General features: G+C 43.5%; 1 protein-coding gene across 4 annotated transcripts in view; it reads right to left on the bottom strand.

Moving 5' to 3' along the window:
* The window catches only part of LOC123991331 (brefeldin A-inhibited guanine nucleotide-exchange protein 1-like), a 125,358-nt gene that overhangs the window by 71,840 nt on the left and 38,126 nt on the right, over positions 1–15,392 (bottom strand). For all 4 annotated transcript variants that reach the window (XM_046292823.1, XM_046292822.1, XM_046292821.1 and 1 more), the window contains exon 2: positions 5,440–5,470. In XM_046292823.1, coding sequence (XP_046148779.1) covers positions 5,440–5,470 — 31 coding nt within the window. The remainder of the gene's footprint in view (positions 1–5,439; positions 5,471–15,392) is intronic.

Genomic DNA, 15,392 nt, shown 5'->3' on the forward strand with positions numbered 1-15,392 from the left:
AACATTTGTGAATGTGTCAGCACCAAGGACTCGGGATGTGGCTGCGTTAATGATGTCATGTTAATCAGGCCTTTTGATTTGAACATATGTATTGCTTTAGTTTTGTAGGCTAGGCTACCTAATTTCATTAATTGACCCCCAATGATCAGTGCTTCAGATTATAATGTCGCTGTCCAGCGTTCTGAATTTGCCATGCAACCGACTGTCCACGTTTTTTTCTGTGCAATAGCCTTTCGATTTGAACATTTGTTTTGGTGTGTGTACTAGGCTATTTCATTTAAATATATGTTACAGCACTTTGGTTTCACTAATAAATATGTTTAAATGGAAACATGTTTAAATGGAAACAAAAACAGTCCTTTTTAAATAGGATAGATGGGCTATATGGTCTACAGTATAGGTTGAATGTGCTAAATGGTATGTGCTAAATAGTGTGTGACGATGAGTACATAGTGGGACCAAGTTACTATTCGAGTCACAAGTCAAGTCTCAAGGTCCAAGAAGAGTCCCAAGTCGTGAGTCAAGTCCAAGTCAAGTCCAAGTCTTGCACTCTAAGAGCAAGTCAAGTCTCAAGTCAAGTTTTTAAAAAATCTACACATGCAATGACTTGTTGAACTACAAACGTATAGACCATAAGGTTCTATCTGACATTTGTGTCAAATGAGTTAGTCACATATAATAGATCTTGGTTCTTTATATGTCCATAAAGTTATATTTTTGAAAAAGTAAATTTTAAGTCTAGAAAGTTCTATCTGCAATCCAATCACAAGCTTGAATAAATACAGACGGACATATCAGAACCCCAATAATGGCACGCAATCAAAACAACAAATGTCACATCGTTGTTCAGTGATGGCAGTAATTTGTCTAATGACCATAATACATGTCTTAATGGATTTGCTGATGTGTTCTGACTCTATTTTGGTAAAATAGTATTATTCTATAATTTATATATTTAAATGGATAGTCTACTTCACTGAACATGTCTAATTCAAAAGTGTCAGATATAACCTTATTGCTGAACCCAGATTGACATTTCAGAGACATAAGGTTATATCTGCTATTGCACCCACCTAAACATGTTTTGATACTCTGTACTTCAGGTACCTTTAAGGTGAGGACCTTAAAAAGGACCCGCCCCCCTTTTCTTTCAATTTTCGCCTAAAATGACATACCCAAATCTAACTGCCTGCAGCTCAGGACCTGAAGCAAGGATATGCATATTCTTGACACCATTTGAAAGAAAAGACTTTGAAGTTCGTGGAAATGTGGAATGAATGTAGGAGAATATAACACATCAGATCTGGTACAAGATAATACAAAGAAAAAAAGATTGTGCTTTTTTTGTACCATCTTTAAAATGCAAGAGAAAGGCCATAATGAATTATTTCAGCCCAGCTGCAATATAGATTTGTGGGCAACGTTTTATACTGATCCAATGACATTGCATTTCTGTTCAACATTTTGTATCAAGACTGCCCAAATATGCCTAATTGGTATATTAATACATTTTCAAGTTCATAACTGTTCACTCTGAAACAATAGCATGGTATTCTTTCACTGTAATGGCTACTGTAAATTGGACACAAAATTATTGTCTATTTATTGAGGCTACTAGACATCCATTTTCATTATTTTGTCTACAACACAATTTGATTGCGTAATAATTAATTGAATCAACAAATTCCAAATGCAAGCTTCATAACTCAATGATCAATTTCAAGCAATTTTGATATACCAAAAGACCATTAGGCCTATGCTAGTAATTGTTGCTTGATGCCCCATTGCTGGTGAGCATGCAAAGTAAACAATTAATGCTCTTGACCACCAAACAATCTTTTGAGTTGCATATTTATTTATGTCAATCTTCTCTCCCTACAATTTGACGTTTGCGCTGCACCGATTCTATAGCTGTACATCAGCAATCTGTTAGTCCAGTTGTTCTCTAACTTTTTGACTCGTGAGACCCACAAAAAGGAGTGGTTCAAAGTCCTCGACCCCCTCACACGCACTTCTCTGGAGTCCAGAGCAAGCAGGATCATATATTTTCTGTCTGTATTTTTCTTTCTCAAAAATATCGTAAATAATTTGCCAGAATATGTTATGTCTTCATCCCATAAGTATTGAAGGCAGTGCGATGCTACAGCTATCTTTAAACATACTGTACCACCACTGAGGCATATACTTTTAACCACCCAAACTAGGCCTATCTGAAATAGGAAAATGATCAATGAAATCACTAGCCTATTGTTCTGGCAAAGATGAGTCCGTAGCAGATTGCTAAACTGAATTTTATATGGATAATATTAACGTAGGTAGGCTACTGCTTTTGCTAGGCAAACCGGAGAAAGGTAAACAAGTGCTTTCTGGTCACTAATATGGATACGTGCGCCAGCATTTACGAGCCAATGCTGATGACTGGTCATTAATCAACAGTCAACACAACTACATTTTTTGTCTCTGAAGCATAGATTACGATATTTGGTGCAATGCCGGAGGCCTATGTTAGTAACCAGATCGAATAAACAAAGATATAAATATAAAATACAAATAGTAGGTTATCTAGCCTATAAAAATATGTGTCAATTTCTGTATTTTTCCCATGGAATTTCACACTTGTGACCCCCCCAAAACCTTCTCACTGCGCTACTGTAGGTTACCCGAAATGTGTGGATTGACAGTTTGTTGGTCGAATCAAAGGGCCGAGTGTGAGCTTCACCAGCAAACCATTTTTGTTTGTTTTTTTGCATGTACGATACGGTCTCTGGTTAGGTGGAGAGTAGCCTAATCCACTGTGACTGTGCCACAAAATGAGTGACAAAACATTACAAGATCTGGCCAGATCATTTCAATTAATCAGTCTCAAGTCTATATCGAGTCCTGAATCTTGAGAGAGGGATGGAAATGGAGGGAGAAAGGATGAGGAGGAAAGGAGTGGCACTCATGGTACATTTCATTCCACTGACCCAGTTACCAGGCAGCAGAGCTCCACAAACACACACAAAAACTCTCCTTCTCCCAGGCCACATCCAGCCTACTTTTTGAGTGTATGTACTGACATGTACGTGCAACTGTTAGATACAGACACAAACACACACTACATGTTAATATATGTAAATCGTAGTATTTAGTCTGTAATGTCTTTTTCGTTATGTGTCAGACCCCTGTAACGTTAGTTGTCGCCATCCCCCTCCCTCCCTCCCTCCCTCCCTCCCTAGGCAGGGGGCCCCTGACAGGGAAAAGGGCTTTTAGAAGTAGACCAGGCTGAGAGACAAACAAAAACACACCCTCGACCTCCCTCCCTACCCTCCCTCCCTCCCTCCCAGGCTAGAGCCAGGCACTAGGCAGGGGTCCATTAATGACAGGGAAAAGGGCTTTTAGAAGTAGACCAGGCTGAGAGACAAACAAAAACACACTGGAGGTCACACACACAGACACACTCTTTACACTACACTCAAGGGCAAGCGAAAGGAAACAAGAAAATCACCTAAATTAACTAGGATGTATTTATGTTTGTTTTGTAAGATTTGATTTCAGATTTTTTTTAAACAATACAAAACATTCACCTACAAACAACATCCACAACATCACCCCTACCCGGACCCACCTGTTCACACCTCCATTTCCAGCGCCTGCATCCCTCTCCGCCACATGGCCTCAAACTGCACCATTTTGTTTCTCTCCGTCGCCCCACACACTTTAAACATTTAGATAATAAAGCATTTTACCTTCCCATTGTGTTAACTAGGATATTGAGGATTGGTTGATTTCCAGTTTTTAAATATACGTTTTTTTCAAGATGATCGACGAGAAATGTATGGTCCAACCCATCGGGTGTCTCACTGCACCCTCAGATGCCATGTCTTGAAATATGCAGGCAGACGGGTTAAAAGTACATTTACATGGTAACACTTCTGACAGCCGACTTTCTAATTCTGGCCATACCTTTTCGGACTTTATAGCATTCCCAGAAGGCATGGATTATTGAGTGATTGTTAAGTTTTACACTTAAGACATGACTCTGCCGTTGTGCTGTAGAATTGGTGAATTTCGTCTCTTGTATAATACATTCTATATATTAGTTGACACTGGATTAAGTGTACATTTTTGTTAATTCATTTTTGTTATTCCCTCCACCAGTTATCCCCCCCCCCACCACCCCACCCCTAAGAGATTGTCACCTGAATAGGATCTCTCAAATCCAAACATTTCTTGATATGAACTGTTTAAGTTGCATTTTCTTCCATATTGTTATAGTGTTCTTGACTATGACGTTGGTCATGTTCTTAGCTTTTATCCTTAAAAAATAGACGCATAACAAGATTTTGGGGGATGAGAATGCGCAATATGTACCCATTGTCCCTCTTTAGTACATTTAACTATGTCACAAGTAAAATCCCTGGGTAGCGAGTTGATACAATTTCAAGTCTGGAAGATTAAAACCACCCTCTGATTTAGGAAGATGTAAAACTTTCCTTTGTATTCTATAAGTTAAATTTGACCATATAAAGTCTGCTATGACCAAGTATACTTTTTTAATGAATGTCTTCAGTGGGGTAATTCTTATTACCGAGAATAAATATACAATCTTTAATATCAATCTTTTGGAGCCATGCCATTCTGAAGATCTTTATTCTACCTGTAAGATTTATGGGAAGGTTGTTCCATTATTACATCTGCTTTCATATTGTTGAGTAATGGGATAAAGTTGTCTTCATATATGTTTTTGTGGTCCACTTAAAGGATTGCCGTAGATCTCCTATTGCCATTATTTCGTTTTTTTCCACGTTCATTTTATATCCTGAGATTTTTAAGTATTATGATTTATTTTATTTTTTTTACCAAGGGAGGCATTGAGTTTTCAATATTGATCAGGTGATCGTCTGCAAATAAGTTTAATAAACATTCATGTTTACCAATACTGACACCTGTTACATTTGGGTCCTGTCTAATTATGTCTGTAAGAGGTTCAATTGCCAGTGCAAACAGCAGGGGGGAGAGAGGACATCTGTGTCTTGTGCCCCTTTCTAAAGCAATTATTATGTGTATATTTTTGGTTTAGGATATCTATATACGATTATTATTAAATGTATTATCTCAGCTGGAGGGTTGAAAGAATCCAAAGAAGTTTTGAATTGAAAAGGCCATTCACAACAGCCATTATAGATACATATACATCTAGTTTTGTTTTGCGTATGGTATTAAACTGAATCATGTTTTTGTGTTTGTTTGTAAGTGTCTATTTTGAATAAACCTTGTTTGATTGATATGTATTAAGCCTGGTAAGACTTCTGCCATTCTGTTACTTATGAGTTTTGTTATTATATTATTGTCACAATTTATTAAACCTATGGCTCTTTAATCTCCAGATCTTTTAAAATATGCACACGGGGTGTAACCAGGATATATCTCTGTGAAACTGAATTCAAATCAACTTACCTTAATTTTTCAGACTCTTCCTTTATTTCCTCTGAAAAAAAAGAGAGAAAGAGAGGAAGGAGACAGTTAGAAACATTGAAATAACGGCCAAGGATGAGAGTAAATTCTGCAGTATTTTACTAAACTAATGACACCATTGGGAATAGCAGATAGCAGGGCCAGGCAGCGGTAAGGAGCCTGCATCTAGCGGATCTATCTTCCCTCTCTCGTATCCAAGGCTCCTAGTGAATGCCTGAAGAGTCTGAGTGAAGTGTTAATGCATGCTTGAAGAGGACAAGAACCTATTGGGACAAGGATTGGCCAGAAGAACCCTTCAACGTCTGTATACATACTGTGAATAGTGACATTCTCAAAGGGATACACACACTTACATGCGCACACACGTAAGCACGCACTCACGTAACAGTCTTGCTTCCGTCCCTCTCCTTACCCCAACCTAGACTCGAACCAGGGACCCTTAGCACACGTCGACAACAGTTACCCATGAAGCATTGTTACCTATCGTTCCACAAAAGCCTCAGCCATTGCAGAGCAAGTGGCGTCAACGATTGACACGCTACTAGTGCATACCGCTGACTAGCTAGCCATTTCACACCGGTTACACACATTCATTAGGAAGTTAGCGATGCCTGGGTTGACTCATAACCTGCAGCCCCCGCAGTTATATCAGCAGGGCGGACAGTTTAGGGTCATTAAATACTGTGTGGCTAAAAGGTGGGTGGGTGGCAGGCGGGTTGAATAAAGAGAAACAATACCTTAGAACTGGGGTACGTGCAATGCCGTCCGCTGTACGCAAAATAACAACGTGATTCACATTTTCAAACAGTCCATTTATATTTCCATCGGCTATACATTTTGTTTTTTTACTTGTCTTCTCGGCCCTCACTAGCATAAACACTAAGTACAGGCACAGACTGTGTGGGAAATGATTTAAGACATACTCTCCAATACAACCCAACATTGCCGAGGGGGGTATGCAGCTGGAGGTTGAATGTTTGAAGGGGTACGGGACTATAAAGAGTTGGGGAACCATTGGCCTACATGTATGCTTGGTGACTGTGTGAGCACAACAACACACCCAATCATTGTTCTAGACTCGGCGAGAGGGGAGGAGTCTGGGTGCTGTGCCGCTGTGCTCTGCCTGATGCTGTATTCACTCTGCTCTGCCTGATGCTGTATTCACTCTGCTCTGCCTGATGCTGTATTCACTCTGCTCTGCCTGATGCTGTATTCACTCTGCTCTGCCTGATGCTGTATTCACTCTGCTCTGCCTGATGCTGTATTCCCTCTGCTCTGCCTGATGCTGTATTCCCTCTGCTCTGCCTGATGCTGTATTCACTCTGCTCTGCCTGATGCTGTATTCACTCTGCTCTGCCTGATGCTGTATTCACTCTGCTCTGCCTGATGCTGTATTCACTCGCTCTGCCTGATGCTGTATTCACTCTGCTCTGCCTGATGCTGTATTCACTCTGCTCTGCCTGATGCTGTATTCACTCTGCTCTGCCTGATGCTGTATTCACTCTGCTCTGCCTGATGCTGTATTCACTCTGCTCTGCCTGATGCTGTATTCACTCTGCTCTGCCTGATGCTGTATTCCCTCTGCTCTGCCTGATGCTGTATTCACTCTGCTCTGCCTGATGCTGTATTCCCTCTGCTCTGCCTGATGCTGTATTCACTCTGCTCTGCCTGATGCTGTATTCACTCTGCTCTGCCTGATGCTGTATTCACTCTGCTCTGCCTGATGCTGTATTCCCTCTGCTCTGCCTGATGCTGTATTCACTCTGCTCTGCCTGATGCTGTATTCACTCTGCTCTGCAGCAGTGGATGTGGATGTTAGCAGCAATGCCTGGGTTTAATTCACACACTGATATACAGGTGGTATCAATGCCTGGGTTTAATTCACACACTGATATACAGGTGGTATCAATGCCTGGGTTTAATTCACACACTGATATACAGGTGGTATCAATGCCTGGGTTTAATTCACACACTGATATACAGGTGGTATCAATGCCTGGGTTTAATTCACACACTGATATACAGGTGGTATCAATGCCTGGGTTTAATTCACACACTGATATACAGGTGGTATCAATGCCTGGGTTTAATTCACACACTGATATACAGGTGGTATCAATGCCTGGGTTTAATTCACACACTGATATACAGGTGGTATCAATGCCTGGGTTTAATTCACACACTGATATACAGGTGGTATCAATGCCTGGGTTTAATTCACACACTGATATACAGGTGGTATCAAAGCCTGGGTTTAATTCACACACTGATATACAGGTGGTATCAATGCCTGGGTTTAATTCACACACTGATATACAGGTGGTATCAACGCCTGGGTTTAATTCACACACTGATATACAGGTGGTATCAACGCCTGGGTTTAATTCACACACTGATATACAGGTGGTATCAATGCCTGGGTTTAATTCACACACTGATATACAGGTGGTATCAAAGCCTGGGTTTAATTCACACACTGATATACAGGTGGTATCAATGCCTGGGTTTAATTCACACACTGATATACAGGTGGTATCAACGCCTGGGTTTAATTCACACACTGATATACAGGTGGTATCAATGCCTGGGTTTAATTCACACACTGATATACAGGTGGTATCAACGCCTGGGTTTAATTCACACACTGATATACAGGTGGTATCAATGCCTGGGTTTAATTCACACACTGATATACAGGTGGTATCAATGCCTGGGTTTAATTCACACTGATATACAGGTGGTATCAATGCCTGGGTTTAATTCACACACTGATATACAGGTGGTATCAATGCCTGGGTTTAATTCACACACTGATATACAGGTGGTATCAAAGCCTGGGTTTAATTCACACACTGATATACAGGTGGTATCAACGCCTGGGTTTAATTCACACACTGATATACAGGTGGTATCAATGCCTGGGTTTAATTCACACACTGATATACAGGTGGTATCAAAGCCTGGGTTTAATTCACACACTGATATACAGGTGGTATCACGCCTGGGTTTAATTCACACACTGATATACAGGTGGTATCAACGCCTGGGTTTAATTCACACACTGATATACAGGTGGTATCAATGCCTGGGTTTAATTCACACACTGATATACAGGTGGTATCAACGCCTGGGTTTAATTCACACACTGATATACAGGTGGTATCAATGCCTGGGTTTAATTCACACACTGATATACAGGTGGTATCAATGCCTGGGTTTAATTCACACACTGATATACAGGTGGTATCAATGCCTGGGTTTAATTCACACACTGATATACAGGTGGTATCAACGCCTGGGTTTAATTCACACACTGATATACAGGTGGTATCAACGCCTGGGTTTAATTCACACACTGATATACAGGTGGCATCAAACCATGAGTATTGTAATGAAACAGCATGGAGCAGGTTTCGAACCCTCGACCTTCGAGCCCGAGGTCCGGTGCGCTATCGACTGTGCTGTAAAAGCATGCTCATGTGCAGAGCCGATTTCCGCGCTTATAAACCCAGGGTCGTTACACTATTATCTCTCTCAACACTGTGACTCAAGGGGAGGAAATGTGTGCGTGTGTGACGTGTGTGTATGCCAATTTCCACAGCAGTTTAGGCAGTGTGTTAAAACACATAGCAACACTCCAAAGAACACTGCCCTCTTGTTGTTAAAAAGGCCATTCAAATAGTGACAGCTCAATTATTCATATTACAAAATCTACTTGAGAGTCAAGCTCGCGCACAACACTGGTTTCCCTTTTCCTTTCAGGACCACTTTACAGTCTAGTAGGAACAGAATAAATCACCAGTCGATCACAGGCAGTCATTGAATCATTTGTAATATTTCCTCTTGAAAGCTCTTTGTACTCCAGATACAGTTACATACCAAATAAAGGGGGCATTTATGAACAAGTAATATAGACTAGAGGGTGGCTGTCTGAAACCGTGTTGTGTCCTTGTAGAACAGATCTGACAACTGATCTGAAGACATATTAGCATGTCAAGCTTTCATCCCATTCTACACCAGTCTGTCTGTGTAGAGAGCCGCTCCCTTGATCCTTCTGGTCTGTGTTTGTCTTTCTCTCCCACTGCTATTTGTCTGGCTACTCTCTCTCTCTGTGTGCGTGTGCGTGTGCGTGTGTGTGTGTGTGTGTGTGTGTGTGTGTGTGTGTGTGTGTGTGTGTGTGTGTGTGTGTGTGTGTGTGTGTGTGTGTGTGTGTGTGTTTCAGTCTACAAGGGCTGTAAAGCTCCAGTGAGGTAGTTTTATTCTAGAGGGGCTGTAAAGCTCCAGTGAGGTAGTTTTATTCTACTGGGGCTGTAAAGCTCCAGTGAGGTAGTTTTATTCTACAGGGGCTGTAAAGCTCCAGTGAGGTAGTTTTATTCTACTGGGGCTGTACATTCAGTGAGGTAGTTTTATTCTACAGGGGCTGTAAAGCTCCAGTGAGGTAGTTTTATTCTACAGGGGCTGTAAAGCTCCAGTGAGGTAGTTTTATTCTACTGGGGCTGTAAAGCTCCAGTGAGGTAGTTTTATTCTACAGGGGCTGTAAAGCTCCAGTGAGGTAGTTTTATTCTACTGGGTCTGTAAAGCTCCAGTGAGGTAGTTTTATTCTACAGGGGCTGTAAAGCTCCAGTGAGGTAGTTTTATTCTACAGGGGCTGTAAAGCTCCAGTGAGGTAGTTTTATTCTACTGGGGCTGTAAAGCTCCAGTGAGGTAGTTTTATTCTACAGGGGCTGTAAAGCTCCAGTGAGGTAGTTTTATTCTACAGGGGCTGTAAAGCTCCAGTGAGGTAGTTTTATTCTACATGGGCTGTAAAGCTCCAGTGAGGTAGTTTTATTCTACTGGGGCTGTAAAGCTCCAGTGAGGTAGTTTTAGTATGACTGAGAGGCAGTGATTAAGCAGGAAACAAGAAGGCAATGTGGACTAAAGCCTTTACCCTGGGAGGAGAGTCAACAGTGATAAGAGACGCAGCGGAGCAATAACCTTCACATACAGAGAGGCAGGAGAAAGAGAGACAGAGAGGCAGGAGAAAGAGAGACAGAGAAGAGGGAGAAAGAGAGAGAGAGGCAGGAGAAAGAGAGACAGAGAAGAGGGAGAAAGAGAGACAGAGAAGAGGGAGAAAGAGAGACAGAGAGGCAGGAGAAAGAGAGACAGAGAGGCAGGAGAAAGAGAGACAGAGAAGAGTGAGAAAGAGAGACAGAGAGGCAGGAGAAAGAGAGACAGAGAGGCAGGAGAAAGAGAGACAGAGAAGAGGGAGAAAGAGAGACAGAGAAGGGAGAAAGAGAGACAGAGAAGAGGGAGAAAGAGAGACAGAGAAGAGGGAGAAAGAGAGACAGAGAAGAGGGAGAAAGAGAGACAGAGAGGCAGGAGAAAGAGAGACAGAGAGGCAGGAGAAAGAGAGACAGAGAAGAGGGAGAAAGAGAGACAGAGAAGAGGGAGAAAGAGAGACAGAGAAGAGGGAGAAAGAGAGACAGAGAAGAGGGAGAAAGAGAGACAGAGAAGAGGGAGAAAGAGAGACAGAGAGGCAGGAGAAAGAGAGACAGAGAGGCAGGAGAAAGAGAGACAGAGAAGAGGGAGAAAGAGAGACAGAGAAGAGGGAGAAAGAGAGACAGAGAAGAGGGAGAAAGAGAGACAGAGAGGCAGGAGAAAGAGAGACAGAGAAGAGGGAGAAAGAGAGACAGAGAGGAAGGAGAAAGAGAGACAGAGAAGAGGGAGAAAGAGAGACAGAGAGGAAGGAGAAAGAGAGACAGAAGAGGGAGAAAGAGAGACAGAGAAGAGGGAGAAAGAGAGACAGAGAGGCAAGAGAAAGAGAGAAAGAGAGACAGAGAGGCAGGAGAAAGAGAGACAGAGAAGAGGGAGAAAGAGAGACAGAGAAGAGGGAGAAAGAGAGACAGAGAAGAGGGAGAAAGAGAGACAGAGAAGAGGGAGAAAGAGAGACAGAGAGGAAGGAGAAAGAGAGACAGAGAAGAGGGAGAAAGAGAGACAGAGAAGAGGGAGAAAGAGAGACAGAGAAGAGGGAGAAAGAGAGACAGAGAGGCAGGAGAAAGAGAGACAGAGAGGCAGGAGAAAGAGAGACAGAAAAGAGGGAGAAAGAGAGACAGAGAATAGGGAGAAAGAGAGACAGAGAAGAGGGAGAAAGAGAGACAGAGAAGAGGGAGAAAGAGAGACAGAGAAGAGGGAGAAAGAGAGACAGAGAGGCAGGAGAAAGAGAGACAGAGAAGAGGGAGAAAGAGAGACAGAGAAGAGGGAGAAAGAGAGACAGAGAAGAGGGAGAAAGAGAGACAGAGAAGAGGGAGAAAGAGAGACAGAGAGGAAGGAGAAAGAGAGACAGAGAAGAGGGAGAAAGAGAGACAGAGAAGAGGGAGAAAGAGAGACAGAGAGGCAAGAGAAAGAGAGAAAGAGAGACAGAGAGGCAGGAGAAAGAGAGACAGAGAAGAGGGAGAAAGAGACAGAGAAGAGGGAGAAAGAGAGACAGAGAAGAGGGAGAAAGAGAGACAGAGAGGAAGGAGAAAGAGAGACAGAGAAGAGGGAGAAAGAGAGACAGAGAAGAGGGAGAAAGAGAGACAGAGAAGAGGGAGAAAGAGAGACAGAGAGGCAGGAGAAAGAGAGACAGAGAGGCAGGAGAAAGAGAGACAGAGAGGCAGGAGAAAGAGAGACAGAGAAGAGGGAGAAAGAGAGACAGAGAAGAGGGAGAAAGAGAGACAGAGAAGAGGGAGAAAGAGAGACAGAGAAGAGGGAGAAAGAGAGACAGAGAAGAGGGAGAAAGAGAGACAGAGAAGAGGGAGAAAGAGAGACAGAGAGGCAGGAGAAAGAGAGACAGAGAGGCAGGAGAAAGAGAGACAGAGAGGCAGGAGAAAGAGAGACAGAGAAGAGGGAGAAAGAGAGAGAGAGGCAGGAGAAAGAGAGACAGAGAAGAGGGAGAAAGAGAGACAGAGAAGAGGGAGAAAGAGAGACAGAGAGGCAGGAGAAAGAGAGACAGAGAGGCAGGAGAAAGAGAGACAGAGAAGAGGGAGAAAGAGAGACAGAGAAGAGGGAGAAAGAGAGACAGAGAGGCAGGAGAAAGAGAGACAGAGAAGAGGGAGAAAGAGAGACAGAGAAGAGGGAGAAAGAGAGACAGAGAAGAGGGAGAAAGAGAGACAGAGAAGAGGAGAGAAAGAGAGACAGAGAAGAGGGAGAAAGAGAGACAGAGAAGAGGGAGAAAGAGAGACAGAGAGGCAGGAGAAAGAGAGACAGAGAGGCAGGAGAAAGAGAGACAGAGAAGAGGGAGAAAGAGAGACAGAGAAGAGGGAGAAAGAGAGACAGAGAAGAGGGAGAAAGAGAGACAGAGAAGAGGGAGAAAGAGAGACAGAAGGGAGAAAGAGAGACAGAGAAGAGGGAGAAAGAGAGACAGAGGCAGGAGAAAGAGAGACAGAGAAGAGGGAGAAAGAGAGACAGAGAAGAGGGAGAAAGAGAGACAGAGAAGAGGGAGAAAGAGAGACAGAGAGGCAGGAGAAAGAGAGACAGAGAGGCAGGAGAAAGAGAGACAGAGAAGAGGGAGAAAGAGAGACAGAGAGGAAGGAGAAAGAGAGACAGAGAAGAGGGAGAAAGAGAGACAGAGAGGAAGGAGAAAGAGAGACAGAAGAGGGAGAAAGAGAGAGAAGAGGGAGAAAGGGAGAGAGACAGAGAGGCAAGAGAAAGAGAGAAAGAGAGACAGAGAGGCAGGAGAAAGAGAGACAGAGAAGAGGGAGAAAAGAGACAGAGAAGAGGGAGAAAGAGAGACAGAGAAGAGGGAGAAAGAGAGACAGAGAAGAGGGAGAAAGAGAGACAGAGAGGAAGGAGAAAGAGAGACAGAGAAGAGGGAGAAAGAGAGACAGAGAAGAGGGAGAAAGAGAGACAGAGAAGAGGGAGAAAGAGAGACAGAGAGGCAGGAGAAAGAGAGACAGAGAGGCAGGAGAAAGAGAGACAGAAAAGAGGGAGAAAGAGAGACAGAGAATAGGGAGAAAGAGAGACAGAGAAGAGGGAGAAAGAGAGACAGAGAAGAGGGAGAAAGAGAGACAGAGAAGAGGGAGAAAGAGAGACAGAGAGGCAGGAGAAAGAGAGACAGAGAAGAGGGAGAAAGAGAGACAGAGAAGAGGGAGAAAGAGAGACAGAGAAGAGGGAGAAAAAGAGAGACAGAGAAGAGGGAGAAAGAGAGACAGAGAGGAAGGAGAAAGAGAGACAGAGAAGAGGGAGAAAGAGAGACAGAGAAGAGGGAGAAAGAGAGACAGAGAGGCAAGAGAAAGAGAGAAAGAGAGACAGAGAGGCAGGAGAAAGAGAGACAGAGAAGAGGGAGAAAGAGACAGAGAAGAGGGAGAAAGAGAGACAGAGAAGAGGGAGAAAGAGAGACAGAGAGGAAGGAGAAAGAGAGACAGAGAAGAGGGAGAAAGAGAGACAGAGAAGAGGGAGAAAGAGAGACAGAGAAGAGGGAGAAAGAGAGACAGAGAAGAGGGAGAAAGAGAGACAGAGAGGCAGGAGAAAGAGAGACAGAGAGGCAGGAGAAAGAGAGACAGAGAAGAGGGAGAAAGAGAGACAGAGAAGAGGGAGAAAGAGAGACAGAGAAGAGGGAGAAAGAGAGACAGAGAAGAGGGAGAAAGAGAGACAGAGAAGAGGGAGAAAGAGAGACAGAGAAGAGGGAGAAAGAGAGACAGAGAGGCAGGAGAAAGAGAGACAGAGAGGCAGGAGAAAGAGAGACAGAGAAGAGGGAGAAAGAGAGACAGAGAAGAGGGAGAAAGAGAGACAGAGAAGAGGGAGAAAGAGAGACAGAGAAGAGGGAGAAAGAGAGACAGAGAAGAGGGAGAAAGAGAGACAGAGAGGAAGGAGAAAGAGAGACAGAGAAGAGGGAGAAAGAGAGACAGAGAAGAGGGAGAAAGAGAGACAGAGAAGAGGGAGAAAGAGAGACAGAGAGGCAGGAGAAAGAGAGACAGAGAGGCAGGAGAAAGAGAGACAGAGAAGAGGGAGAAAGAGAGACAGAGAAGAGGGAGAAAGAGAGACAGAGAAGAGGGAGAAAGAGAGACAGAGAAGAGGGAGAAAGAGAGACAGAGAAGAGGGAGAAAGAGAGACAGAGAAGAGGGAGAAAGAGAGACAGAGAAGAGGGAGAAAGAGAGACAGAGAAGAGGGAGAAAGAGAGACAGAGAGGCAGGAGAAAGAGAGACAGAAGAGGGAGAAAGAGAGAGAGAGAGGCAGGAGAAAGAGAGACAGAGAAGAGGGAGAAAGAGCGACAGAGAAGAGGGAGAAAGAGAGACAGAGAAGAGGGAGAAAGAGAGACAGAGAAGAGGGAGAAGGAGAGACAAAGAAGAGGGAGAAAGAGAGACAGAGAAGAGGGAGAAAGAGAGACAGAGAAGAGGGAGAAAGAGAGACAGAGAAGAGGGAGAAAGAGAGACAGAGAAGAGGGAGAAAGAGAGACAGAGAAGAGGGAGAAAGAGAGACAGAGAAGAGGGAGAAAGAGAGACAGAGAAGAGGGAGAAAGAGAGACAGAGAAGAGGGAGAAAGAGAGACAGAGAAGAGGGAGAAAGAGAGACAGAAGAGGGAGAAAGAGAGACAGAGAAGAGGGACAAAGAGAGACAGAGAAGAGGGACAAAGAGAGACAGAGAAGAGGGAGAAAGAGAGACAGAGAAGAGGGAGAAAGAGACAGAGAAGAGGGAGAAAGAGAGAGAGAAGAGGGAGAAAGAGAGACAGAGAAGAGGGAGAAAGAGAGACAGAGAAGAGGGAGAAGAGAGACAGAGAAGAGGGAGAAAGAGAGACAGAGAAGAGGGAGAAAGAGAGACAGAAGAGGGAGAAAGAGAGACAGAGAAGAGGGAGAAAAAGAGACAGATAAGAGGGAGAAAGAGAGACAGAGAGGCAGGAGAAAGAGAGACAGAGAGGCAGGAGAAAGAGGGACAGAGAAGAGGGAGAAAGAGAGACAGAGAAGAGGGAGAAAGAGAGAGAGA

This window comes from Oncorhynchus gorbuscha, linkage group LG12 (genome assembly GCF_021184085.1).
Source record: "Oncorhynchus gorbuscha isolate QuinsamMale2020 ecotype Even-year linkage group LG12, OgorEven_v1.0, whole genome shotgun sequence".
Classification (NCBI taxonomy): Eukaryota; Metazoa; Chordata; class Actinopteri; order Salmoniformes; family Salmonidae; genus Oncorhynchus; species Oncorhynchus gorbuscha.